The sequence below is a fragment of the Sus scrofa genome, chromosome 2 (genome assembly GCF_054392235.1).
Source record: "Sus scrofa isolate SSC_HxYL_T2T_F1_AM1 chromosome 2, Sscrofa_HxYL_maternal_Yorkshire_Landrace_v2.0, whole genome shotgun sequence".
In the NCBI taxonomy this organism is placed as follows: Eukaryota; Metazoa; Chordata; class Mammalia; order Artiodactyla; family Suidae; genus Sus; species Sus scrofa.
In genome coordinates this window covers 71,920,652-71,948,291 of record NC_139384.1, presented here as the reverse complement: position 1 = coordinate 71,948,291, position 27,640 = coordinate 71,920,652, and the positions used below count along the sequence as shown (strand labels likewise).

At 35.6% G+C, this 27,640-nt stretch overlaps 1 protein-coding gene and 2 pseudogenes across 1 annotated transcript; all 3 read left to right on the top strand.

The window, feature by feature from the left end:
• Window positions 1-1,666: 1,666 nt before the first annotated feature.
• LOC100520481 (olfactory receptor 7A17-like) lies at window positions 1,667-2,631 on the top strand (annotated as a pseudogene).
• A 4,866-nt stretch (window positions 2,632-7,497) lies between these two features.
• LOC100520664 (protection of telomeres protein 1-like) lies at window positions 7,498-10,353 on the top strand (annotated as a pseudogene).
• Window positions 10,354-17,170: 6,817 nt separating this feature from the next.
• LOC146405451 (olfactory receptor-like protein OLF4) lies at window positions 17,171-18,160 on the top strand. Its single transcript, XM_085011692.1, has one exon. It carries the CDS (start codon window positions 17,171-17,173, stop codon window positions 18,158-18,160), a length of 990 nt encoding a protein of 329 aa, XP_084867818.1.
• The last annotated feature ends 9,480 nt before the right edge of the window (window positions 18,161-27,640 follow it).

Genomic DNA, 27,640 nt, shown 5'->3' with positions numbered 1-27,640 from the left:
TTGGAGCTGCAGCTGCCAGCCTGTGCTGCAGGCACAGGAATGCAAGATCTGAGCTGTGTTTGTGATCTATACCACAGCTCAAGGCAATGCCGCAGGAATTTTTAACCCACTGAGTGAAGCCAGGGATGGAATCCACATCAGATTAGATACTAGTAGGGTTCTTAACATTCTGAGCAACAATGGGAACTCCTATTCCTATTTTTGATTATATTCTTTCAAACAAAAAATTGGGATATTTCCCTCAAATTTGTGGTTTTACATTATTTATTAATGTATACAGATATTTTTACAGAATGTCTGAGAGTTTATAAATTTGGGGAGGTAAACTCTGTGTCAGTCATCTTGTGCTCTCTCTGTGCTGTAATTTTTTTATCTGAATGATCAGTGTTGTTATTTAAATATTCTTTACTTGCCAATCCTTGCTTTAAACAGAAATGAAAATGAATGTTCTTCTGCCTATGTGATGCTAATAAATCATGCTTTATGTGTATTTCCAAATACTTTTTCCTTCTCTTATCCCTTAGTGTTTGATTTATTCTATTGTGATCAGATCTATTTATGAAAGTTGCATCATGTTCAACCCCTATCTGGAAGGCATTCTTCTTTACCTTTGACCAATGATCACCTTAGCTTTTGTACTCATATTTGAATCCATATGTCTCTATGTAAGAGGAAAATATAAGTTAGATACTGTTTAGTCCACACACATTTTAAAAGACTTTCTCTCATATTCTTTTATGTCCAAATCTTGGGTAATCTATAAGTGAATTAGTGATCCACACTGACTTCATTAAATTATATATATTATGATATATATATTTCATTATATGTAAATACTATATCTCTTTTCTTTTAGAAATCTGTATTTGATTTTCATTCAATTTTGTTTCATATAGTTTTTTTTTAATATTGAATAGTCCAAAGTGCAACAGATATCTAATATGGAAAAGGGATCCCCTTTGCACTGCATTTTCAGCAATAGCAGGGGATCAGCTCATTTGTCAACATTCTCTGAATCCACATTTCCTCACTGCTGATTTCCATTGCTAGACCTGATTTTTCTTGGACTGAAGCATCTTAAACAAATATTTCACTCAGGACATTTGCACTAGGTGTTCCTTCACAAGACACACTTCCCAGATATGCTCATGGCCAAGGACCTCTCTACATTGAGGTTTCTGTTCAAATGTCATCTGGTTGGCAAGTCTTGCCCCAACATGCATTAAAAGTGCTACCATTTTACCCAATACTTTACACCTGCTTTATTTTTCTTATAACACCTACATTGTATATAATTTTTATTTGCTTATATTCTGTCTTCATAACTGGATTTTAGGAGCATTTATTTTTCAGCACCCTATACTCTCTGCATAAATGGTACCTGGAACCTTGCCACAATTCATTTTTTTTTTTTTGCAAATGCATAAAATAAGTTCTCATCAAACTGTTAATACATGACATCTTGGGGAAAATACTGACAGGTAGAATGGTTGCTAACTAGAGCTGACACAGCAGTTTCCCTAAAGAGCACAAAATCCATGAACAGAATATTGAAATTAATTTTTATGGCAATATATAAATGGTAATATTTTAATAATGAGATAATGCTCATTTATGTGAAAATTGGTCATATTATTTTCCTCTTTCTTAGTATTTACCATACCACATGGCACCAAGGAATCAAACAGGAATTTCAGAAATTCTTCTTATGTGATTTATGGATGAATCAGAATTGCAACCTATCATATTTATTCTTTTCCTCTCCATGTACCTGATCACAGTGTTTGGGAACCTGCTCATCATCCTGGTCGTCAGCTCAGATTCACACCTCCACAGTCCCATGTACTTCTTCCTCTCCAACCTGTCATTTGTAGACATCTGTTTCACCTCCACCACCATCCCAAAGATGCTGTGGAACATCCAGACGCAGAGCAAAGTTATCCCCTTTGAAGGCTGCATCATCCAGATGTATTTTTTCATACTCTTTGCAGGACTGGACAGCCTAATCCTGACTGTGATGGCCTATGACAGATTTGTAGCCATTTGTCACCCCTTGCACTACACAGTCATTATGAATCTCTGGTTCTGTCTACTGCTGGTTCTGGTGTCCTGGATCATAAGTGCCCTGCATTCCTTATTAGAAAGCTTAATGGTGTTGCGACTGTCCTTCTGTCCAGTCTTAGAAATATCCCACTTTTTCTGTGAACTCAATCAGATGATCCAACTTGCCAGTTCTGACACCTTTCTCAATAACCTGGTGATGTATTTTGGATCTGTGTTGCTGGCTGGTACTTCCCTTACTGGTATCCTTTACTCTTATTCAAAGATAGTTTCCTCCATACATGCCATCTCATGTTCTCAAGGGAAGTATAAAGCATTTTCCACCTGTGCATCACACCTCTCAGTTGTTTCCTTATTTTATTGTACAAGCTTAGGAGTGTACCTTAGCTCTGCTGCTACCCACAGCTCACACTCAAGTGTAACAACCTCGGTGATGTACACTGTGGTCACCCCCATGCTGAACCCCTTCATCTACAGTTTGAGAAATAAGGACTTAAGGCTCTGAAAATACTCTATAGAAAGGTAACTGTAAAAGGTCCTCTTGTTCTGGTGCTTAGGAAGTGTCCTTGAATGTAAGCTCAAACAGCTTTTGATCAAACTGTGGAAGTAGAGCTCCCAATTCTAATTTTCTTGGAATTTCATTTTAATTCCAACTTCTCTACACAATTTATGTAACTCACTTTTAAGTTTTGTGAATTTTCTAGTATCCAAGAGTTTTCCACATTCCTTTTTCCAAATGGGATTCCCAACCTTGGATGTGAAGTGTTTGTAAATTCCTCTTTATTTCAAGGGAATACAAGGATCTTTTAAGAATTTTTTTTCTCAAATGAAATATATCATACTGAGTATTTTTTCTCTTGTTTTAATAGTCAGGAGCTGAACTGTGGTGGGGGAGAATTCCTCTTAGCAATCACAGCTACTTATAAAACATTGTTACAGAGAAAAATCTGAGACCTCCTTTTCTCACTCTTGTGAATATCATTTTGCATATCACTACCTTAATTTCTCTCCCTGATAGTACAAAATTTAACGTACTTGTCGTTATCACATGGTTTTTTTTCCTGCTCATTAGGTTCTCTGTTCTTCTACACAACTTATGTCATCTATGTGTCTACCATAATTATAGGCAAAAATTGATAATAAAATATATGTCTCCAAGTGCAATCCACAGAGAAAGAAAAATGTTTCAAAAGTGGATATAATATGGCTTTAGATTATTATTATTAATCCCCAGTATGATGAAGCAAAATATTGAATCATGCATTTATTACTATGCAACTTTTTCTGGCAGCTCATCTAATCATTGTAATATGGGATATTAGTGTCTGTTTGCAAGCTGTACTCATTGAGCTGAAGGACTGGAAACAAGTTTTGCTTTTATTAAATTATTTTATGATTTTTTTTGAAAAATTCCAATATTTACAGAAAATATTATTGCTTCAATTTCCCCAAGTGGAATATCTCCTATCATTCAATGTTTTGTCATAATCAATAAGGGGGCAGCAAATGAGCAAGACAAATATCATCCACTACATATCATCCTCATAATCAAAGGAAAACTCATTAGAAAGCTCAGCTTCCCGTTTAAGTGTGTGATCCAGGGTCACAGGTGTGTACAAACAGATATGTCCTTTCAAACTCTCCATGCGACCTCAAAGGACCTCAATAGATTCATCTCTTTTTCTTTTTTCTTTTTTTTTTTTTTTTTGGCCATGCCTGGGTCATGTAAAACTTCCAGTGTCAGGGTTTGAGCCCACACCACAACAGTGACCCAAGCCACTGCAATGACAATGCTAGATACACAGAACTCCTTTTATTTATTTATTTTTGGGTCACTTTTTCATAGAGTTATATGAAATACACTTGAAAAACATTGCTTATGAATATATCAGAAAAATGCCTAGAACATAACAATCAGATGATTAAAATTGCCCCCAGTTCTGTCCAATTTGATTATTTTAACAGTTATTGTTACATGTACTTTTATGAAATAAAATTATTTAAGATAACATCTTTCTTATCAGGTGGGATCACATAGTGGAGACTTGTTCTGCAGGACCTCTCATGAGTCAGTCTCTCTATTGAGTTTCTAAGGATAATCCATGAAGTTTTATGAGGCTGTACTGCTCTCCTGACTTGAGCCAACATTTGCCATTTGAGTCCTTTAATCTGTGTAGACTAACCTTCTAATGTGCATGGAAAATGAGTTTATTAAAAGTTAATTACTCTAAATCCTACTAATTCAATATCCACACATAAAACTTTTTGTTTTTTCCCTAGTTGGAAGAAACATCTCCCACCCCTGTTAGGTGTAACTCAGCTCCCTGTGCTCCTGACACTTGCATACAGGCCAGAATTTTTTAATTCCAATATATTTATTAAAGCATAATTACATATAATAAACTGTGCCAAGCAAAGTCCATTGGGGAAGGAGGAAGAATTGGGAGCGTGGGAATAATATATACACTACTGTATAAAATAAATGATTGACAAGAACCTACTGTGTAGCACAGGAAAATCTACTCAATAGTTTGTAATAACCCATATAGGAAAATAATGGATATAGTTAGTATATTTGTAATAAACTATGTGGGAAAATATTTGTATGTATGACATTCATTTTTCTATACACCTAAAATGAATACAATATTGTAAGTCAACTATACTTCAATAAAATTAAATTTTAAAAAAAAGTGTAAAATTTGAAGAACTTAAAGGTGATAAAAACTAAAAACTATATATAACTGGTTCCATGTATATATAACTGGAAAAAGGATATGAAAGATTTACTGCTTGATTATATAAAGGTTATACATGTAATCCCCATAGATTCTGTTCCTTACTTCTGAGGGTAATGTGGAATTATATACATAACTTCTGAAGGATGCTGTGTGAAGAACTGAAATCTGTAAAAACACATGTACAAGTCAAAGAATATATTAAAGGGTAAAAGAAAGTGTATATATGTGTGTGCATTAATTTTATATATTTTTTCTCTCTTAAATAGACACACACACATACATGTACATGAAAACAGACTCATTTATAATACCATCTTTTAGGTTAAAGGAAAACTTTACCAAAAATTGGATATTAAAGAAATGAAAATGAAGAATGTTTGAATTAGCACAAAATTTAAGGAGTGTAGAAATTTAGACAAAAAATTTAAAGTAGAATATAGAACCCTAATTTGATAGGAATTACTACTGCTATGTTAAGTCCTCAGAATAGAACCATCAATTCTATTGATGGTTCTATCTAATGGATGGCCAACAAGCACATGAAACAATGTTCAACATCCCTGATTATTAGAGTAAGGCAAATCAAAACTACCATGAGATACCACTTCACACCAGTCAGAATGGCCATCATTAATAAGTCCACAAATAACAAATTCTAGAGGGGGTGTGGAGAAAAGGGAACCTTCCTGCACTGTTGGTGGGAATGTAACCTGGTACAACTACTATGGAGAACAGTATGGAGGTATCTTAGAAAACTATATATAGAACTTCCATATGACCCAGCAATCCAATTCTTGGGCATATATCTGGACAAAAGTTTCCTTAAAAAAGACACAGGCACCTCATGTTCATGCAGCACTATTCACAATTAGCCAAGACATGAAATCAACCTAAATGTCCATTGACAGATGATTGGATTAGGAAGATGTAGTCTATATACACAATGGAATACTATTCAGCCATAAAAAGAACAAACTAATGCCATTTTCAGCCACATGAATGGAACTAGAGACTCTCATACTGTGTGAAATAGGTCAGAAAGAGAAAGATATACCATCTGATATCACTTATATCTGGAAGCTAATATATTGCTCAAATGAACCTTTCCACAGAAAAGAAAATCATGGACTTGGAGAATAGACTTATCATTGTCAGGGGCGGCGGTGGGGGTAAGGAGTGGGAGGGACTGGGAGCTTGGTGTTAATAGATGCATACTATTGCCTTCAGAATGGATTAGCAATGAGATCATGCTGTGTAGCACTGGGAACTATGTCTAGTCACTTATGATGGAGCATGATAATGTGAGAAAAAAGAATGTATGCATGTATGTGTAACTGCGTCACCATGCTGTACAGTAGAAAAAAAATAAAAGAGAAAAAACAGCAATCATGAGAGGAAAGTACAAATGTAAAATATTGAAAATGCATTTGAAATTAAGAGACCAGCAACCCAAAGCAATTTTGTATATGTAGATACTGCTATATTAAAATGTAATGGGAAGAGAAAACCAAAAAACTACAATAGACACACTTTTACACACACACACACACATACACACCAAAAGCAAACCAAATATAACACTAAAGATCATCATCAAATACAAGGAAATTGTCCAACAATAACAAATGCAAAAAAATAAGAAAATTGCAGTTAATATAAATATATATATGATTAAATTGAATTTAAATGGATTAAATCTTCCAACCAAAAGATGTAAATATAAAAAATACTCATATATATACTTTAAAATAAAAACTGTTACAAGAGAGACAGAAGGGCACAACGTAATGATAAAAGGAACAATCCGAGAAGATTTAACAATTGTAAATATATATGCACACAACATAGGAGCACTTCAATACATGTAAGGCAAATACTAACAGCCATAAAATGAGAAAGCGGCAGAAACACAATAATAGTGGGGGAAATGAACACCCCTCTTATAGAAATGGACAGACCATCCATATAGAAAATCAACAAGGAAACAGAGGCCTTAAAAGACACATTAGACCAGATACACTTAACAGATATTTACAGAATATTCTATAGAAAGAAGAATATATATTCTTCTCAAGTGCACATGGAACATTCTCCAGAGCATATCTTGGGCCACAAAGCAAGCCCCAGTAAATTTAAGAAAATTGAAATCATGTCAAGCATCTTTTCTAACCACAACACTGTGAGACTAGAAATGCACCACAAAGGAAAAAAAAGGAAAAAATCACAAACACCTGGAGGCTAAACATTATGTTACTAAAAAACAAATGGATCACTGGAGAAATTAATGTGGAAATCGAAATATACCCAGATAGTCCCAATCTGAATCAATATTATGAAAAGTGTACAGGGTGAGTCCCAGACAGAATAATATTATGAGAAGGCTGATTTAGTTTAGATAAAAACTTGGAGGAGTTGTTGAAGAGAATCTCTTCACAGTTGTCTTTCTCAGGAGTCTAGTGTGTCAAACATCTTGGCACATTGTAAGCAGCTGACACGAATTAGCCCACGTAACTGCCCTCACACTGCTCCACTGCTTTGGGGAAAGTTGGCGTGCACACACTAAAATTAAATATTGCTACTAGGGCATGACTCAGGCAAGAACTTTGAGGGAAAAGATAGAAACTGCAATGTACAAATCATAATCTATTAATTTCCATAACTGAGTTTGCTTTCAATGGCGCTGTGAAAATCTGATATGCCACTTGAATTAATAAAAGAAGTCAATGGAGTGCCTCAAGTTGATCTGCTAAGTAAATTACACACAGTATATTTTAGATCCTTACAGCCAGATTGTGATTACAGCAAGAAATATATCAATGGAAAATTCTCACTTATCTCTTCTTTAACTTATGGTGAAAACAAAAATGCTGTTTTGAAGATTGGATGGCAAGAACAAGAAAAGTCAAGTTCAGAGATGGTGACATCAATGTATTATTTTCTGGAAAACTAGAGAATGACTGTGCTAAAGTTTTCTAAGATGGGGACACCACTGCAGTGGCTGGATTTGTTGATTTGTCAGCAGCATCAACAAGCAAAGATGTTAAACACTGCTTATTTTTGAAAGCATCTGATGATTTCAAATCAACTGCTTATGTTTATGCTAATTCTGTAAGAGATTTTTCTACAGAATCAATGTCTTTGGTTCCAACAATGCATTATAAATACATACCCCTGAATCAACCTAAGGGTGGCATGTCAACATCTGTAGTACTGTGATGTTCTTTAAGCTTCCATATCTCCATAAGCAAAGGAAGTGTTTATTGCTTGGTTGTAACAGTTGTGGACCTGACAAATGTAAAGTTAACCTGCCTATTCTTTAGTGGAAATTATGAAGCCCTTCCAATAATTTATAAAAATGAAGACATTGTTCACTTTCACAGGCTGTAGTAAACACTGCAGTGCTATATGATTCCACAGGTAGTTGACTCTCTGGATGCTCAACTGAGGATACAGAGGGCTGACTATAAGTTATAAGAGGATTTTCAGTTCTGTGGATGATCCAAGTGTAAAAAATGAGAGTCAAGGTATCACCAGTTCTGGCTTTATGTCTTTGACATTTGAGGGAAGATTAGGATCTCCCATTATACCTTGTACTTCAAGCAAGGGTTGTAACTTCACCACTGAGGACCACAAAATGGTAGAGGCTTTACGTGTTTGGGAATCTATTCATATTCCACCTTCTTCAACATTAGTGAAATTATGTGATGTTCAGCCAATGCAGTAGTTTGACCTGACCTGTCAGCTCTTGGGCAAATCAGAAGTGGATGGAGCATGATATCTTCTAAAGGTATGGGATGGCACCAGGACACCATTCCCATCTTGGAGAGTCTTGACACAAGACCTTGTTCTTGAAGGTGATCTAAATAACTTCCATTGGCTTCAAAATCTGACAATAGACATTTTAGTCTATGATAACCATGTTCAAGTGGCCAAATCTCTGAAGGTTGGAAGTTTTCTTAGAATTTAGAGCCTCCCTGCAAGGCTTCAATAAGTCAATTCAAAGAATACGGCAACATTTTTGGCCCTAGATTTTCATCTCCATGGAGGTAGCAGTTATGGTCAGGAAATCAGAGTCTTGCCAGAAAGTAAGTGATGTGGACCAACTGAAAAAAAGGTTTTCAAATCTGCAGATAATATATGTCAATCCCAAAGGGAGGACACCTTTTCAAATATTTAAAGCTCTAGATCAATCTCACTCTATGAGGTTGACAGATGATAATGTGCAAAAATAGAATGTGTATATGTATGTGTAACTGGGTCACCATGACATACAGTAGAAAAAAAAATTGTATTGGGGAAATAACTATTAAAAAAATAATAAAATAAAATAAAGATAATTTTTTAAAAAGATGTCAACAGTTGTCAGCTACAATACTTACAGATGTTTGGAGAAAACCCCACCATGTCCCATTCTGAAACAAAAAACTCTTAAACAGGATCATGTCCAAGCAAAAATAAGGTCATATCGGCCCAGAAGACTCTTTCAGTCTGTTAGATTTTATTGCCCTAAGTGTCATTCACTGCAACAAGTTCCATATGAGGGCAATTTGGATATAATTTTTCAAGAGGGTGAAAACAAACCCCAGATACTAAACTACAAAACACATCACTATATGATTCAAAAATCTGGACCACTAAAGATCAAGGAGAATGAAAAGTAGCAATTCATTTTCTGAAAAATTATGCTATTCTCTCACTTTCAAATGATTGCCTAATTTTTTTTTTTTTTTTTTTTTTTTGTCTTTTGCCATTTGTTGGGCCGCTCCCATGGCATATGGAGGTTCCCAGGCTAGGGGTCTAATCGGAGCTGTTGACACCAGCCTACGCCAGAGCCACAGCAACACGGGATCCGAGCCGCATCTGTGACCTACACCACAGCTCACGGCAATGCCACATCCTTAACCCACTAAGCGAGGGCAGGGATCGAACCCGCAACCTCATGGCTCCTAGTCGGATTCATTAACCACTGTGCCACGACGGGAACTCCTGATTGCTTAATTTTGATAGAAGGAGGTACACTCAATGAAATTGGAAACTCTCAAACAAGTAGTGAGACTGGAAAGACTTGGCCTGTGAGATCTGGCTAAGAACTGGAATTTCTCGAACTTTCAACACCATTTCTTAGACAAGGAAAAATTCATAATTATGGATGTAAACAGTGTTCTAGTTTGAGATCAATACAAAAGCTAAATTCCCTGACTGATAAAACATCGTGGATTCTGTCTTCTGTGGCAGAAGTATTAGGTATGATGATGGAACAGGAATATAGGAAGTTTATATCATGGATTCTGAAAAATTCTTCCAGATTCCAGCTTCATAAGTCCTAGTCAATGATAATCTTCAGCAAATTATGGATATGATTATGGATATGTTTTGTCCTATAGGAGTAAAAATTAGTGCATATCCATGACTGGAATGCTTCATCAAGTCGTATAATGGTACAGGTGGGATGGAGCAACAAATTTGCTATCATATTTTTGACACCACAGTTTCAAAGATCTTATCTAATTTTGACATTCAATTTAGCATATGTAAAATATTGCAATTTTAGAAAAATTACTCTTTTCTATGATATTGACATAAAACACATAAAAATTTAGCCCGGTAGGTTATTTTCCATTTTAACCAGTATTTAAAAGCTTTTTTGACAAATAGGCATTGTGTTATCTTACTGGCCTCTTGCAAGTTAAAAGTGTTCCTGTTGCACAAAATATCCAGTATGATGGTTGTGAGGGATATAGAGACATCAAATAAATAAGGACTGTGTTTTCACCCTAACATAAAAATCATTCTTCCTATTGGTTTTTCCAAGTCTCAGGCACTGATTTCTCTGCCATCCACAATCCCTGGTTGGTTGTGCAAAATTTTTCTGTCCTGACTTTTACAATAGCAGTGTGGATAATTTTACCATGCATTTGCACTTTTACTGAGTGCAAGGATTTGTTTTGTTTTGTTTTGTTTTAGTACAAGAGGATCTGCTTAAACAAATGTCCCTTGAAGAATTATTTATTTGAGAGAGATACAGTGTGCTTGAAAGAGTAATTTGCTTTAAAGAGAAGTGACAGAATTGCCTCCCTTTAAGTGCTGGTATTGACCAATTAAGACTAAACCAGTTTTTTTTCAGACATGAATTCTGTGTTTGATTGCTTGTTTCACCATATGGTATTAGATATTATTCTGTTCCACCTCAATCTAATCAAGTGGTCAGATTTGCAGTGTTAGTGACATATTTATATAACCCTTTTTGTTAGAGTCTTATGTAAAACATATTTCAGGTTGAACATTGAATGAGAGGTCAACTCAGTATGACAGTCAGCATTTTACCTGACAATATTTGTAAAATTTAAAATCATGCACATTCAATTTTATACAAATGCTTCTACAATTGTATATATGTAATGATTTATTTGTTTTATTTGCTAAGGATTGAGAGATACAAATCTTCCTAGTTCAATATAACTGAAGAATAAATAAATGCACATGTTTAAAAAATATATGCCTAGAGAAAAATGACAATGAAAACAACCAATCCAAAAGATATGGGTCACAGTAAAACCTCTTATAAGAGGGAAGTTTATGCTGTACTGTCTCACTGCAGGAAGCAAGAAATGTCATAAACCAACAACACATAACCCTACACCTAAAGCAAATAGAGAAAGAAAAAAAAACCCAAAGTTAGTATAAGGAAAGAAATCATAAAGATCAGAGCAGAAATAAATGAAATAGAGATGAAGAAAACAATGAAGGTCAGTGAAACTAAAAGCTGATTCTTTGAAAATACAAACATGTTTGATAAAGCTTTAGCCAGACTCATCAAAAATAAAAGGGAGAGGGTTTGAATCAATAAAATTAGATGCAAAAAGAAAAAGTACAATTGACCCCAGAGAAATACAAAGGATCATATGAGACTACTATATTCATCTATATGCCAATGAAATGGACAAACTAGAAGAAATGGGAAAATTCTTACAAAGGTACAACCTTCTAAGACTGAATCAAGAATAATTAGAAAATACAGATGAATCATGAGTACTGAAATTGAAACTGTGATTTTAAAAATTCCACCAAACAAAAGTCCAGGACGATCGCTTCACAGGTGATTTCCATCATATGTTTAGAGTAGTGTTGACACCTACTCTTTTGAAACTCTTTGAAAAAAAGTGCAGCAGAAGGAACACATAATCTAATTCTATGAGGCCCCTGTCATTCTCATATAAAACCAGAAAAAGAAACTACAAAAAAGAACACTAAAGGACAATATCACTGAGGAACATAGACATAAAAATCCTCAACAAAATATCAGAATGAATCCTGCAATAAATTAAAAGGAAAGATCATATACCATGACCAAGTGGAATTTATCCCAGGGATGCAAGAATTCTTCAATATTTGCAAACAATCAATGAGACACACCACATTGTAAACTGAAGAATAAAAATCATAAGATCTTCTCAATAGATATAGAATAACATTTTGATGAAATTCAACACCTATTTATGAAAAAATTCTCCAGAAAGTGGGCATAAAGGGAACTTACCTCAACATAATAAAAGCTGTATATAACAAACCCACAACTAACATCATTCTCAATGCTGAAAAACTGAAAACATTTCCACTAAGATCAGGAATAAGACAATGATGTCCACTTTCACCACTGTTATTCAACATAGTTTGGGAAGTCCTAGCCAATGCAATCAGAGAAGAAAAGGGAATAAAATGAATCCAAATCAGAAAAGAAGTAAAACTATTACTGTTTGCAGATGACATGGTACTATGCCTAGAAAATCCTAAAGATGATACTAGAAAGCTACTAGAACTGATAAATAAATTCAGTAAATTTTCAGCATAAAAAAATTAATACATGGAAATCTCCTGATGTCTTATACACTAACAATAAATGATCAAAAAGAGGAATTATGGAACTATTCCATTTACCATCACATCAAAAAGAATAAAATACCTAGGAATACACCTACCAAAACAGCAAGAATGACTGTACTATGAAAACTATAAGTCACTGATGATAGAAACCAAAGATGACACAAACAATAGAGTGATATACCATGTTATTGGGTTGGAAGAATCAATATTGTCAAAATGACTCTAATACCCATGGCAATGTACACATTAAATGCAATTCCTAGCAAATTACAAATGGCATTTTTCATAGAATAAAAACACACACCAAAAATAAAATTCACGTGGAAACACAAAAGATTACAAAAAGCAAAATTAATCTGGAAAGAGAAAAACAGAACTGGAGGAATCTCTTGACTTCAAACTCTACTACACAGCTACAGTTTCCAAATGGTATGGTACAGGCACAAAAACAGAAATAGATCTATGAAACAGGATAGAAAGCCCAAAGATAAACCCTCACATCTGTGTCCATTTAAACAATGACAAATGAGGCAAGAATATACAATGAAGAAAAGATAGTTTCTCTAATAAGTGATGCTGGGAACACTGGACAGGTACATATAAAAGAATTAAATTAGAACATTCTCTAGGAGTTCCCTTTGTGGCTCAGTGGTTAATGAATCCAACTAGGAACCACAAGGTTGCTGGTTCAATCCCTGGTCTTGCACAGTGGGTTAAGAATCTGGTGTTGCTGTGAGCTGTGGTGTAGGTTGCAGACATGGGATCCCCCATTGATATGGCATGAGGCTCTGGCATAGTCTGGTGGCTACAGCTCTGATTCATCCCCTAGCCTGGGAACCTCCATATGCCACAAGTGTTGCCCTAAAAAGCAAAAAAAAAAAAAATTCTCTAAAACCACACCCAGAAATAAACTCAAAATGAAACTCTAAATATAAGGCTGGATAATATAAAATTATTGTAGTAAAATATGGGCAGAACACTTTGACATAAACTGCAGCAATATATTTTTGGATCCACCTCTTGGAGTAATAAAAATAAAAACAAATATTTTAAAAATAGGACCTATTTAAACTTCAAAGCTTTTGCACAGCAAAGGTAATCATAACAAAAACAAAAGTCAACCCAAACAATGGGGGAAAATCTTTGAAAACAAAGCAACCAACAAGGGATTAATCCTCCAAATATACAAACATTTCATGCAGATTTTTATTTAAAAATAAAACCAATCAAAAATGTTCAGAAGATCTAAATAGACATTCCTCCAAAGACATATAGATGGCCAAAAAACACTTGAAAATATGATCATCCTCACTAATAAGTAGAGAAATGCAAATCATAACTATAATGAGGTATCACTTAACACCAGTCAGAATGGCCATCATCAAAATATGAACAAACAATAAATGCTGAAAAGGATGTGGAGATAAGGGATCCTTCTTACACTGTTGGTGGGAATGCAAATTGGTACAACTACTATGAAGTACAGTATGGAGATTCTTTACAAAACTAAATATAAAACTACCATATGATCTCGTAATCCTACTTGGGACATATACCTAGAGAAAAATCATAATTTGAAATGATACATGTACCTCAATATTCATCGCAGCACTCTTTAAAATAGCCAAGACATGGAAGCAACCTAAATGTCCATCAACAGAGGACTGGATAAAGATGTGTTACATATATACAATGGGATGCTACTCAACCACTTTTTGCAGCAACGTGAATGGACCCAGAGATTATCATACTAAGTGAAGTAAATCAGACAGAGAAAGTAAACAGCATAAGATATCACTCATACACAGAATCTTAAAATGTGACACAAATGAACTTATCTGCAGAACAGAAACAGGCTCAGAGGCTTTGAAAACAAATTTATGGTTACTAAAGGGGGAAAGGCATGGAAGGATGGATTGGAGGTTTGGGACAATGTGTTTGGAAGGCCAAAGAATTAATGAAGAACAGTTAATAAAAACTAAATTCACCTGACTTTTAACCTGATCTCCCGAGAACACAGTCAGCTGGGAAAAAATCCTCCTGTCCAGACCAAGTCGCACAGGGAAATCAGGTGCTTTTTGGTCATTGTACCCTGAGGGAAGTGTACCTAACGAACAGACATAGGGAGCTGTAAATATCTCCTCTGCTCAGTCCCTGAGCTTGTACAAAGTGGACATGGGATGAGACAGGTTCTTGCTTTTGGAGTCCTAAATCTGGCTAAAGGACCAGTGTTTGACCCATTCCTATTCATTTGTCTGGGGAAACAGATGGTCTCCACCATCAACCACCCAGGAAGGGATTCAGACTTTCACAGAGAGAACTTCCTCTCAGAGTTCTTATCCAGGTAAGTCCAAGAGCCCAAAAACTACTGCATAAAAAGGTCAGAAAGAAGGAACTCTAAGAACATTAATTGCGGTAATGTCAGAAACAACTCAGCCTAGTCCAGAGCCTAGAGACCACAGTGGTGTTTTGCTTGCTTGGTTAAAGTGTCAATGTATTGTTATGATGCCAAAAAGAGAAGTGAACACTGAACTCAGTAAGGCAACACACACACACAGAGTAGTCTTGTCTTACTCTACTCTTTTTTTCGATGTATTTTGCACCCCTAACCCATCTTGATTAAGTTAGAGTTGATAAAACTTAAATAGATCAGATCAGATTTTGTATAAAAGCTACCCAGAAATTCCAATTTGAAAGTTCCGCAGGATGTGGGGATGCCAGTGATGATAAAAATGGAAGCTCTATCAGAAGAAGAATGAGAGGCATAAAATGCTCCCATTAAAAGTTGAACGTATGTAGAAGTATCTTATTAATTGGAGTAGATAGGATATTCCTTACAAAGGGATATAAAATGAAAAGAAGGTATTTCTTTCTAACACTTAAGAAGGGGCATGTGGAGTTCCCGCCATGGCACAGCGGAGGCAGATCCGACTAGGAGCCATGGGGTTACGGGTTGGATCCCTGGCCTCGCTCGGTGGATCCCTGGCCTCGCTCGGTGGGTTGAAGATCCGACGTTGCCATGAGCTGTGGTGTGGGTCACGGTCGTGGCTCAGATCTGGCGGGGGTTGCTGTGGCTCTGGCGTAGGCTGGCAGCTATAGCTCCAATTGGACCCCTTCCCTGGGAACCTCCATGTGCTGCAGTTGTGGCCCTAAAAATGTAAAAAAAAGGGGGGGGGGGCATGTTTGACCATGTTTCCATATTGATGAAAAAGATCCACACCAATGAATAACTACAAATATGTCCTAGAAACAGCAGTAGCAAAAGATATATTTTTTGCACTATTTTCTGTGAAAAATAAGAAAGAAATTAAGATGTGCAAGGGGGGAGGTGGTAATGAGCTTACCTTAAGCTTAGTTCTTTACTTGTGAGACATCAAGTGGCTATACAAAAAGCCTCTTGGTACCCAGGGTACTTTCAAATTGGAATTTCTGAGTGACCTTTGTACATAATATAATCTGATCAATCTGAGTTTTATCAACTGTAACTTAATCAGGATGGGTTGGGGTGGAAAAGACATGGAAAAAATACAGTATAAGAAAACAGGATTTCTGTGTGTGTGTCTGTGTGTCTGTGTGTCTGTGTCCATGTCCGTGTCTGTGTCTGTGTCTGTCTATGGATTGTGCACTATGAGAAGTCATCAGAGAATGGGTACTGAGCTATGATATATTCCAGGGTGACTCTTATATTCAGAGGCCAGAACTCAATCAACTGAAAGAATTCATTTAAACATTCAGATGTCCTTTGCAACAATTTCATGATGTGCTAGAGGAACGTAATATGGATGAGGGAATCATTTTGACTTTAAGTTTCAGCGGGATCACGGAGGTCACCTTATTCCTCAACAATCCTGGATACCATCGCTCCTCACTCTCCTTCCGGTCCATTACCCTCCCCACACTGACTTCTTTTAAAAAAAAATTTGAATTATCTTAAACAAGCACCTTCTTAGAATCTTTGCACTGGCTGTCTCCCTGCCAGGGATTCATTTTTCCTGATATGTTCATGACTCATGCCGTCTCTTCCTTGAAGTCTCTGTTCAAATATTAACTTATTTGTGTGTCTTTCCTCAAGGCCAATAAAAAGTAGCACTCCTCTTTACTCTTTCTCTCATTCTTGCTTTCGTTTTCTTTGTAGTACCACTTACTGTCTGACATGTGTACAATTTTTTATTTTCTTACATTTTTTTCTTCATAACTGGAATTTAGGAGCTTTTGTTTTCTGGTATGCTATAGTCATTGCCTGGAGAGAAACTAAAACATTATTAGCATTCAATTTATATTCCCTACATGAATGAAAAATTTTCTCATTAAATAGGTGGAACCCATGGCATACTGGGGAACAAGATGAAAGTAGAATAAACTTGCTAATTAGGTATGACAGAGGGAATGTACTGAAGGGAGCCAAATCCATTCACAAAATATTGAAATTAATTTTTGACAGCCAATGAAAACAATGTGAGCTATTTCTGATTATGTGAAAATGAGTCATGTTTTCTTCCCCTTTCCTCCTAGTCACCTTCAACACATGGCACCAAGACATAACAGGAATTTCAGAATTCTTTCTTTTGGGATTTTCAGAGGGAGCAGCCATGCAGCCCCTCATATTTGGGCTCTTCCTCTCCATGTACCTGATCACAGTGTTTGGAAACCTGCTCCTCATCCTGGCTGTCAGCTCAGACTCCCGCCTCCACATACCCATGTACTTCTTCCTCTCCAACCTGTCCTCTGTAGACATCTGTTTCATCTCCACCACCATCCCAAAGATGCTGTGGAACATCTACAGCAAGAGACAAGTTATAACCTATGCAGGCTGCATAACCCAGATGTATTTTTTCCTACTATTTGCAGGGTTGGATGACCTCCTCCTGAATGTGATGGCCTATGACCGCTTTGTGGCCATCTGCCACCCCTTGCACTACAGGGTCATTATGGAACCCCAACTCTCTGGAATTCTGGTTATGGTTAGCTGGATTATCAGTGTTCTGCATTCTTTGTTGCAAACATTAATGACATTGAGGCTGTCGTTCTGTAGAGAGGTGAAAATGCCTCACTATTTCTGTGAACTCAAACAATTAATCCAGCTTGTCTGTTCAGACAAATGTCTTAATAACATGGTGATGAATTTTGCAGCTGGGTTGCTGGGTGGTGTTCCCCTTGCTGGTATACTCTACTCTTACTATAAGATAGTTGCCTCCATACGTCGAATCTCATCAGCTCAGGGGAAGAATAAAGCCTTTTCCACCTGTGCATCTCACCTCTCAGTTGTCTCCCTATTTTTTTCTACAAGCCTGGGAGTATACCTTAGCTCTTCAGCTACCCACAGCTCCTACTTAATTGAGATCAACTCAGTGATGTACACAGTGGTCACACCCATACTGAAACCCTTCATCTATAGTCTGAGAAACAAACACATTAAGAGAGCTCTGAAAGCTTTCTTTCATATGGCAGCCATCAGAAGCCCAGTTGACCTGGGCTGAAGAAGAGCACATGACTGAAGGGTTCACAGCCTCGTGGCCATACACTGCAAACCTTTGACCAGATTTTGGAATTTGAATCTGAGCTTCTATTTATTTTCTGGGATTTTCATTTCTTCGACATCTGCTTCTTGATATAATTTATGGAACTCACTTGAGATTAGCCTCATGATCTTCTCATATGCAAGTGTTTTCCCCTTTAACCATTTTCCCACTCTCACATTTATTCTCAGCCTTGGATCTGAAAAATAGGAGAATTGCCATTTTTTTAAATAGGAATGGATGGATTTCTTAAGGATAATTTATTCTCAAATAACACAGACAGTACCAAGTACTTTTTCTTTTGTCTTGATAAAGTATGGTCATGAGTTGTACTGCTGCTATGGAAAAACTAGGCATCCCTGGCTATTTATATGTACCTAACAGTAAAAATCTAAGAGCACAGAATTTCAAGTTGTTATATCATCCCTTTGAATGTCACTCCCTTAACTGCTCTTCCTGGTGTTCTGGATTTTAACTTACTGTGTATTTTGTAATGTGCCATTGAATTTTTTTCTCCTCTTGGGATCCTACTGTCTTATTCAGCTCTGTGTCCGCAATACCTACCATATTCACTTACAAAAACAGATCATCAAATACATGTCCCTGTGGCAACTCCAAGGTAGCACGATATTTGAATTTTTTCCTTATTGTTTTATTAGTTTCAGGTCATAGAATAACAGTTCACTATTTTTACCGATTATACTCCGTTAAATATTATCATGAAACAGTGGCTATAATTCACGGTGCAATACAATATATCCCTGTTGCTTGTCTAATTTATACAGAGTGGTTTGTATTTCTTAATCCTATACCCCTATTTTGCACATCGTCAATTCCCTCAACTCTCTGGTAACTTCTACTTTGTTTTCTCTATCTGTAAATCTCTGTTTTGCATATACTTTTATTCATATTATTTGAAGATTCCACATAGAAATTATGTAATACAGTATTTATATTTCTCTCCCTGACTTATTTTACTAAGCATAATAACCTCTTGGTCATCCATGTTGCTGAAAATGACTGTTTTTTTGGAAAAGGAGTCATATTTTGTTGTTGATATTTATACCACATCTTATTTATGTATTAATCTTGATGTACATCTGGGTTGCTTCCATATTTTGGCTATTGTAAATAGTGCTTCAATGAACAGTTAGGTGCATATATATTTTGAAATTTCTGTTTGAGGTTTTTTTAGATATATTCCAAGGAGTAGATTCCTGGATCATATGGTAGTTTTACTTTTATTTCTTTGAGAAACCTCCATACTGTTTTCAATAGTGGCTGTAACAATTTACATTCCCTCTTACATCAGTGGATGAGTCATCCATACAGAAAATCAATAAGGGAATGCTGATCTTAGATGATACCAGTTGTTTAAATAAATCAGATAACAGGTAAAACAAATAAGAATAAAAAGTTTGATATAATAAAGTGAAATAGGAAGTAGAAAAAACCTTAAATATGCCTTATGTTACTGAGCAAGATAGTGTTTTACATGCTATACAGTTACTTTTTCAATTATGGGAGATCAACATTTATGTGAAAGGAGGTTGATCCATTAGAGTGAAGGAGTTGATAGTTTGTTTCATGTGTTTTTATTGGATTATCACCTGTTTCTGCTTGAAAATTTACAGTGTTACCTACACATGAATTCTACATTTGCCTAAAGAAATGTCTCCCTCTTTTCTAAAGTTAGCCAAAAAAAAATAAAAAGATAGATGAATGTACATAAATATCATCCATTAGGGAGTTCCTGTAATGGATCAGTAGTAAACAAACCCAACCAGGAACCATGAGGTTGCAGGTTCAATTCCTGGCCTTGCTCAGTGGGTTAGGGATCCAGCATTGCTTTGAGCTGTGGTATGGGTCTCAGACATGGCTTAGATCCTGCATTGCTGTGGCTGTGGCATAGGCCAGCAGCTGCAGCTCTGATTCAACCCCTAGCCTGGGAACCTCCATATACCATAGGTTCAGACCTAAAAGGACAATAAATAAACAAACAAATAAATAAATAAATACCATCCATTATATGTCCTCTTTGTAATCAAGTCACTTAAATGAGTATAATCAAAGGGAGACTCATAAGAGAAGTAGAATCGCTATCTATTCCTCTGGTCAAGGGTCAGAAATTTTTCTCTGTAAACATTCATTTCCTTCCAAACCCTCTTGGTTACCTAGAAGAGAACCTCCATAGAGTCACATGTTAATACATTTTTTCTGAAATAAACTTGAATAATAGAGTGATCACTAATGTCTCAATATCAAAGCAAATGTCAAAAATAAGAAATAGGAGTTCCCATCGTGGCTCAGTGGTTAACGAATCCAACTAGGAACCATGAGGTTGCGGGTTCAATCCCTGGCCTCGCTTAGTTGGTTAAGGCTCTGGCATTGTGGTGAGCTGTGGTGTAGGTCACAGACGTGGCTCAGATCCTGAGTTGCTGTGGCTCTGGCATAGGCCACAGGCTACAGCTCTGATTAGACCCCTAGCCTGGGAACCTCCATATGCCGCATGTACAGCCCTAGAAAAGACGAAAAGGCAGAAAAAAAAAGAAATAGCAAATTATAATTGCCTTCAAATCTATTCATTTCGATTTTTGTATTAGTAAGCTATTGATGCACAACAAGCCATCCTGCCAGCCAATGATTTGACATTGATTTAATAATTGAAATGGATAATATGGAGCTGAATTGTTCTGATCTCTGCTGGGATCCTCGTGTGTCTTTATTCACCTCTAATTCATTCACATATTGAAATATTCAAATATTCTGGGTTCTCAACTACCTGTAGGCTGCATATCGCAGCCTAGGCTGAGACAGTTGGGCTCTGCTCCAGATGTTATCTTGTCCTCTGGTTAGTTCTGGGTTTTTTCATATTTCTGAGGCAGAGTTTGAGGAGACATCAACAGAAATGGAGCAAGTCTTCTAAAGGCACATCATCATTTTCACCATATATCATGGGCCAGAGGAAATAAAAACTCCTGAGCCCAGAATAGATGCAAAAGTGGAGAAACAGATTCCAGGAAATGATGGAAGGTGTTTCAGTGTCATATTGCCAAATACATGGATACAGAGAAAAGTGCTGAATTGGAGCCAGGTTTACAGAGAGTCTAATACAAGTAAAACTTTTAATTAGGTTGTATGTCTCCTTTCACTTTCAGCAGATGAATGATCTCAGAAAAGACAGTGGGACAAAAATATGTGCCTTAGGTTGGCAGGAATTTAAACAGGTGCAACTACTCTGGAAAATATTATAGAGGTCCTTCAAAAAATTAGCATCCCTCTCTTGGGAGTGTTAATGCTGCATCCCTGAAATGAATCTGACTTGATCATGGTGTATGAGCCTTGTAATATATTGCTAAATTGGGTTTGCCATCTATGTTCCTCAGAGACATTGGCCGGAAATTTTCATTTCTTGTGTGTATTGTCCTTCTCTGTTTTTTTTTTTAATCAGGATGACATTTCCCTCAGAAAATATATTCAGAGGCATTACCTCCTCTTCAGTTTTGTGGAAGATTTTTGAGGAGGTAAGTATTAAATTCTTTGAATGTTTTATAAAAATTTGCCTGTAAACTTATCTGGAACTGTACATTTTTTCTAGAGTTATTTTTGATAACTGTTACAATCTTTGTTTTGGTGGTCACCTACTCATAATATCTGTTACTTTATGATTCAATCTTCTGAGTTCATATGATTAAGGATTTATCCATTTCTTCTAGGTTTTCCAAATTGTTAGTGTGTAGTTATTCACAATATTCTATTATAATCTTTGTATTTCTCTCATATCTTGTTATTTACCCTCTCTAATTTCTGATTTTATTTTTCAGTCATTTCTATTTTTTGCTTAGTGAGTATGACTAAAAATGTGAGAATTATGTTTATTTTTTAAGAACTAGCTCTTTGTTTATTAATCTTTTTAGTTGTTTTTTAGTCTCTTTTTCACCTATTTTTTTCTGATATTTATTATTTCCTTACTCCTACTTACTTTAGACTTTGTCCTTTTTTTCTAGTTCTTTTAAGTGTAAGGTGTTTATTTGTGTTTTTCTTGGTTTCTTAGGTAGGCATTTACTGCCATAAACTTCTGACCTAGTTCAGATTTTCTGCATCCCATAGATTTTGGTATATAATACTTTTAATTTTTGTTTGTCTTCAGGTACTTTTCCATTTTTCCTTTGGTGTCTTCTTTACATAATTGCCATTTTCTTACATATTGTTCAGTGTCCATGTATTTTTGTATTTTACAGCTTTCTTCTTTTATTTGATTTGTAGTTTCACACCCTAGTGATCAGAAGAGATGCTTGATGTAATTTCAATCTTCTTAAATTTATGAGGCTTGCTTTGTGTTCCAAAATATGATCTATTCTTGAGACTCTTCCATGTGCACTTGAGGAAATGTATTCTGCTGCATTTGGATGGAATGTTTTGTAAAAATATATCAAATCCAACTGGTCTTATGTTTCATGTACCTGCTGTGTATTTGTTTACTTTGTGCAGATGATCTAGCCATTGGTAACAGGTGTGTTAAATTCATGAGCTATTATTTTCTTGCTGTCACTTTCTCCCTTTAGTCTTTTAAATTTTTTTAATTTTTTAAATTTTATTTTCATTAAAGTGTAGTTGATTTACAGAATTGTGCCAATTTCTGCTGCACAGCATAGTACAATCTTTTTCTCACATGATCTTCCCTCATGGTCTATACCAAGAGACTGGATGTAGTTCCCTGTGCTAATCAATAGGAACCCATTGCTTATTCATTCTAAATGTAATAGTTTGCATCTACCAACCCCAAACCCCCAAGTCATCTTACTTCCTTCCCCCTCTTGCCCTTAGCAACCACAATTCTCTTCTCTATGTCTCTGTGTCTGTTTCTGTTTTGTAGATAGGTTCCTTTGTGCCATGTTTTAGATTCCACATATAAGTGATAGCATATGGTGTTTGTCCTTCTCTTTCTGATTTCCTTCACTTTCACTTAGGATGAGTACTCTAATTGCAGCCCTGTTGCTGCAAATGGCATTAGTTTTTCATTATTATGGGTGAGTAGTTCCATTGTATATATGTACCGTATCTTTTTAATCCATTCATCCATCAATGGACATTTAGGTTGTTTCCACGTCTTGGCTATTGTGAATAGTGCTGTTATGAACATAAGGGTGCATGCATCTTTTTTAATGATATTTTTGTCCAGATATATGCCCAAGAATGAGATTTATGGATCATATGGTAGTTCTAGATTTAGTTTTCTGATAAACCTCCATACTGTTTTCCATAGTGGTTGTACCAATTTACATTTCAACCAACAGTGTAGAGGACCTAAATATATATTTCTCCAAAGAAGACATATGGATAGCCAATTGGCTCATGAAAAGATGCTCCATATCACTAATTATTAGAGAAATGCAAATCAAAACTACAATGAGGTACCACCTCACACCTGTCAGAATGGCCATCGCTAATAAGTCTACCAATAAAAAATGCTGGAGAGGGTGTGGTTAAAAGGGAATCACCCTTTAATTTTTAATCAAAGTTTTATATGTTTTGGTGCTTGTATAGTAGGTGCATATACATTAAAAACTATTATGTCTTCTTGATGAATATTTCCCTCTATCATTATATTCTGTTAATCTTTGTCTTTTGTTTCCCTTTTGACATGAAATATATTTTGGGGGGATATGAATATGGCTATACCCTTTTTGTTTGCCATTTTTGGAGTATCTTTTTCCATCACTTCATTTTAAGTCTATGTTTTTAAAATAAATTTTATTGGAACATAGTTGGCTTATAAAGTTGTATTAGTTTCAGGGATGAAAAAAATAAATAAGATGAACATATACAAATATCTGACTTTCATTTTCAGATTCTTTTCCCATATAGGTTATCACACAATATTAAGATTTCCCTGTGCTATGCAGTAGGTCCTTGTTACACATCTATTATATATAGTAGTGTGTATATGGAGAAAACCATAATACCAAAAGGTATATGCACCCTATTATTCATTGAAGCACCATTTACAATAGCCAATACATGGAAGCAACCTGCATGTTCATCAACAGAGGATTGGATAAAGAAGATGTGGTACAATGGGGTATTATTTGGCCATAAAAAAAGAATGCAATAATTCCACTTGCAGCAACATAGATGGATCTAGAAATTATTATCCTAAAGAAATCAAAGACAAATATCAAACAATATCACTAATATGTAGAAACTAATGAAAATGACACCAAAAAAAACCCTACAAAATAGAAACAGCTTAAAGCTGATTTTTTTTAGAAAAGCTAAAATGGGATTTCCATTGTGGCTCAGCGGTTAAAGAACCCAACTAGCATCCATGAGGACATGGGTTTGATCCTTAGCTTCACTCAGTGGGTTAAGGATCTGGACATGGGTTTGATCCCTAGCTTCACTCAGTGGGTTAAGGATCTGGTGTTGCCGTGTGCTGTGGTGTAGGTTTCAGACACTGCTCAGTTCCTGCATTGCTGTGGCACAGTGTAGCCTGGCAGCTACACCTCTGACTGAACCCATAGCCTGGGAACCTCCATATGCTCTGTATGCAGCCCTAAAAAGACAAAATGACAAAATTTTTTTTGAAAAAAACTGAAGTGATTCTCCTGGAGGCAGTATGCAATTTGATCTTGTATTTCAATCCATCTTGGCACTCTGTATCTATTGATTTATTGATTGATATATATAATCCATTTAAATTTATGGTAATTATTAATAGATGAGATAGATTTGCCATTTTTTCTTTTTATTCTGTCACTTTATTCCTCTGTTTTTCCTTTGCTTTTTGATTCTCTCTGTGGTTTTCTGAGTTGTTCTCTGTTTCCTCTTTTTTGGTATTGTGAGCCTCTCATCTAGATTTATGTTTTAAGCTTACCAAGGGGTTCATATTAAGCATCTAACAGATAAAAATAGTCCTTTTTTTCTGCTGATAGCATTTTATCTTCATTTATATATGGGTTCCATTTTTTCCCTTTTGTATTTTCATTTCTTCAAATTATCCTTTTTATGTTCTGAGTTTGGTACTAAATTGAAGTAGCCATATTTTTTATCTTCCCTTTAAACTTTATGCTATAACAAAATATTTCTAAACTCTTCTGATAGGGTTTTGCAGTTGTTTGATTCTTACTATTTATCATAATACCCAAAGTTTTGTGTTTTTCACTCGGTTTCTGGCAGAAGATCTTTCAAGATATGTCTAGCAATGATGGGCCCCTTCACCATTTGCCCAGGAGCAATCTGGCAAAGCCTTTTATTTCTCCTTCAGATCTGAATTGTAATTTTGCTAGATAGAATATTCTAGACAGTTTTTCTCTTTCGATAACTTGAGAAAGTCTTTCCTTACCCTCTTGGCTATATAGTTTTTTCTAAGCATTCTCCTAAAATTCTAATGGGGGTTTCTTTGTATGATACCATTCTAAAAAATTTCTTATTGCCTTAAAATTCTTTCTTTTTAATTGACTTTTGACTATTTTATTTAATACATCTTGGAGAAAATTGTTTTACATTTAGGTAATTAGTTGTTTTTTAGTTCAATGGACTCATAATCCAGTTTCTTCCCCAAGTTTGGGAAGTTTATAATTTAAGTAAACTCCCCACATTTTTATTCTCTTCTTCTCCTCCTAAGATGCCCATTACCCCAACATTGACCTTCCTAAAAGAGAGAGAGAGAGTTCTTGTTAAAGTTCCTCATTTCAAAAATATCACATTTCTCTCCCCTCTACCAGTATCATATTTTCTCTCTTCTTTGTTGCCAGTGATTTCTAGTGCATGTTTCATCCGGCTTATTGATTTTTTTTCAGTTCCAGAATTTCTGTTTGGTTCAATCTTAAAGTTTCAATATTTAGGTAAAGCATTCCTCTGTTCATTAATTTTATTCCTAGGTCCTTGCCCTTCTTAGTTTTCTTCCATTGAGTTTCTTCACAAAATCTCTTTTGAATTATCTATCAGTTAGACTGAAAGATTCCATGCTTTTAGTTTTAGTTTCTAAAAAAGCTGTTGGTTTCTTTTCTTGTGGTAGTGTTACTGTGCAGTATCCCAGTGTACCAGCCCCTGGAAACCACCATTCTACTATCTGTTTTTAAGGTTTGCCTTCTTTAGATTCTACATATGTATGAGAAAATATATTATTAGTTTTTCAGTGTCTAAATTCTTTCATTTTGCATAATGTCCTCAAAGTCTGTCTATTTTGTCACATATAGCAGGATTTATGTCTTTTTATAGCTAAAAATATTTTTAAAATCTGCTCATGAGAGATGAACCCTTAGACTGGTTCTTGCCAGTGTTTGATGAGTTGTTCCTCAATTGGTGTTTTTGAAATGTATAAGATCTTTCTTTTTTAATGATTTTTATTTTTTCCATTATAATTAGTTTACAGTGTTCTGTCAATTTGTACTGTACAGCAAACTGACCCAGTCACACATATATACATACATTCTTGTTCTCACATTATCCTCCATCATGTTCCATCATAAATGACTAGATTTAGTTCCCGGTGCTATACAGCAGGATTTCATTGCTTATCCACTCCAAATGCAATAGTTTGTATATATTAACCCCAGACTCCCAGTCCATCCCAGTCCCTCTCCCTCCCCCTCCCCCTACCCCTTGGCAACCACAAGTCTATTCTCAAAGTCCATGATTTTCTTTTTTTGGAAAGTTTCATTTGTGCCATATATTAGATTCCAGATATAAGTGATGTCATATGGTATTTGATTTTCCCTTTCTGATTTACTTCACAGAGTCTCTAGTTCCATCCATGTTGAGGCAAATGGCATTATTTTGTTCTTTTTTAAGACTGAGTAGTATTCCATTGCATATGTACACCACGTCTTCTTAACCCATTCATCTGTTGATGGATATTTAAGTTGTTTCCATGTCTTGGCTATTGTGAATAGTGCTGCAATGAATATAGGGGTGCATGTATCTCTTTCAATGAAAGTTTTGTCCAGATATATGCCCAAGAGTGGGATTGCTGGGTCATATGGTTGTTCTATATTTAGTTTTCTAATGTAACTCTATACTGTTTTCTGCTTGGTTTCTCCTGCTTGGTTTTTGTTCCTCAGGATTGCTTCAGCAATTCTGGGTCTTTTATGGTTCCATATAAATTTTTGGATTGTTTATTCTACTTCTGTGAACAATGTCATGGGTAATTTAATAAGAATTGCATTGAATCTGCAGATTGCCATGGGTAGTGTAGCCATTTTTATGATATTAATTCCTCAAGCCCAGGAGCAAGAAATATCTTTCCATTTCTTTGAATCATCTTTAATTTCCTTTATTTATGTTTTATAGTTCTCAGCATACAAGTCTTTCACCTCCTTAGTCATGTTTAGTCCCAGGTATTTAATTTTGGGGGGTGAAATTTTCAAAGATATTTTTTATAATCTTTGTCCAGTATTTCATTGTTAGTATACAGAAATGCAGCCAATTTCTGAATGT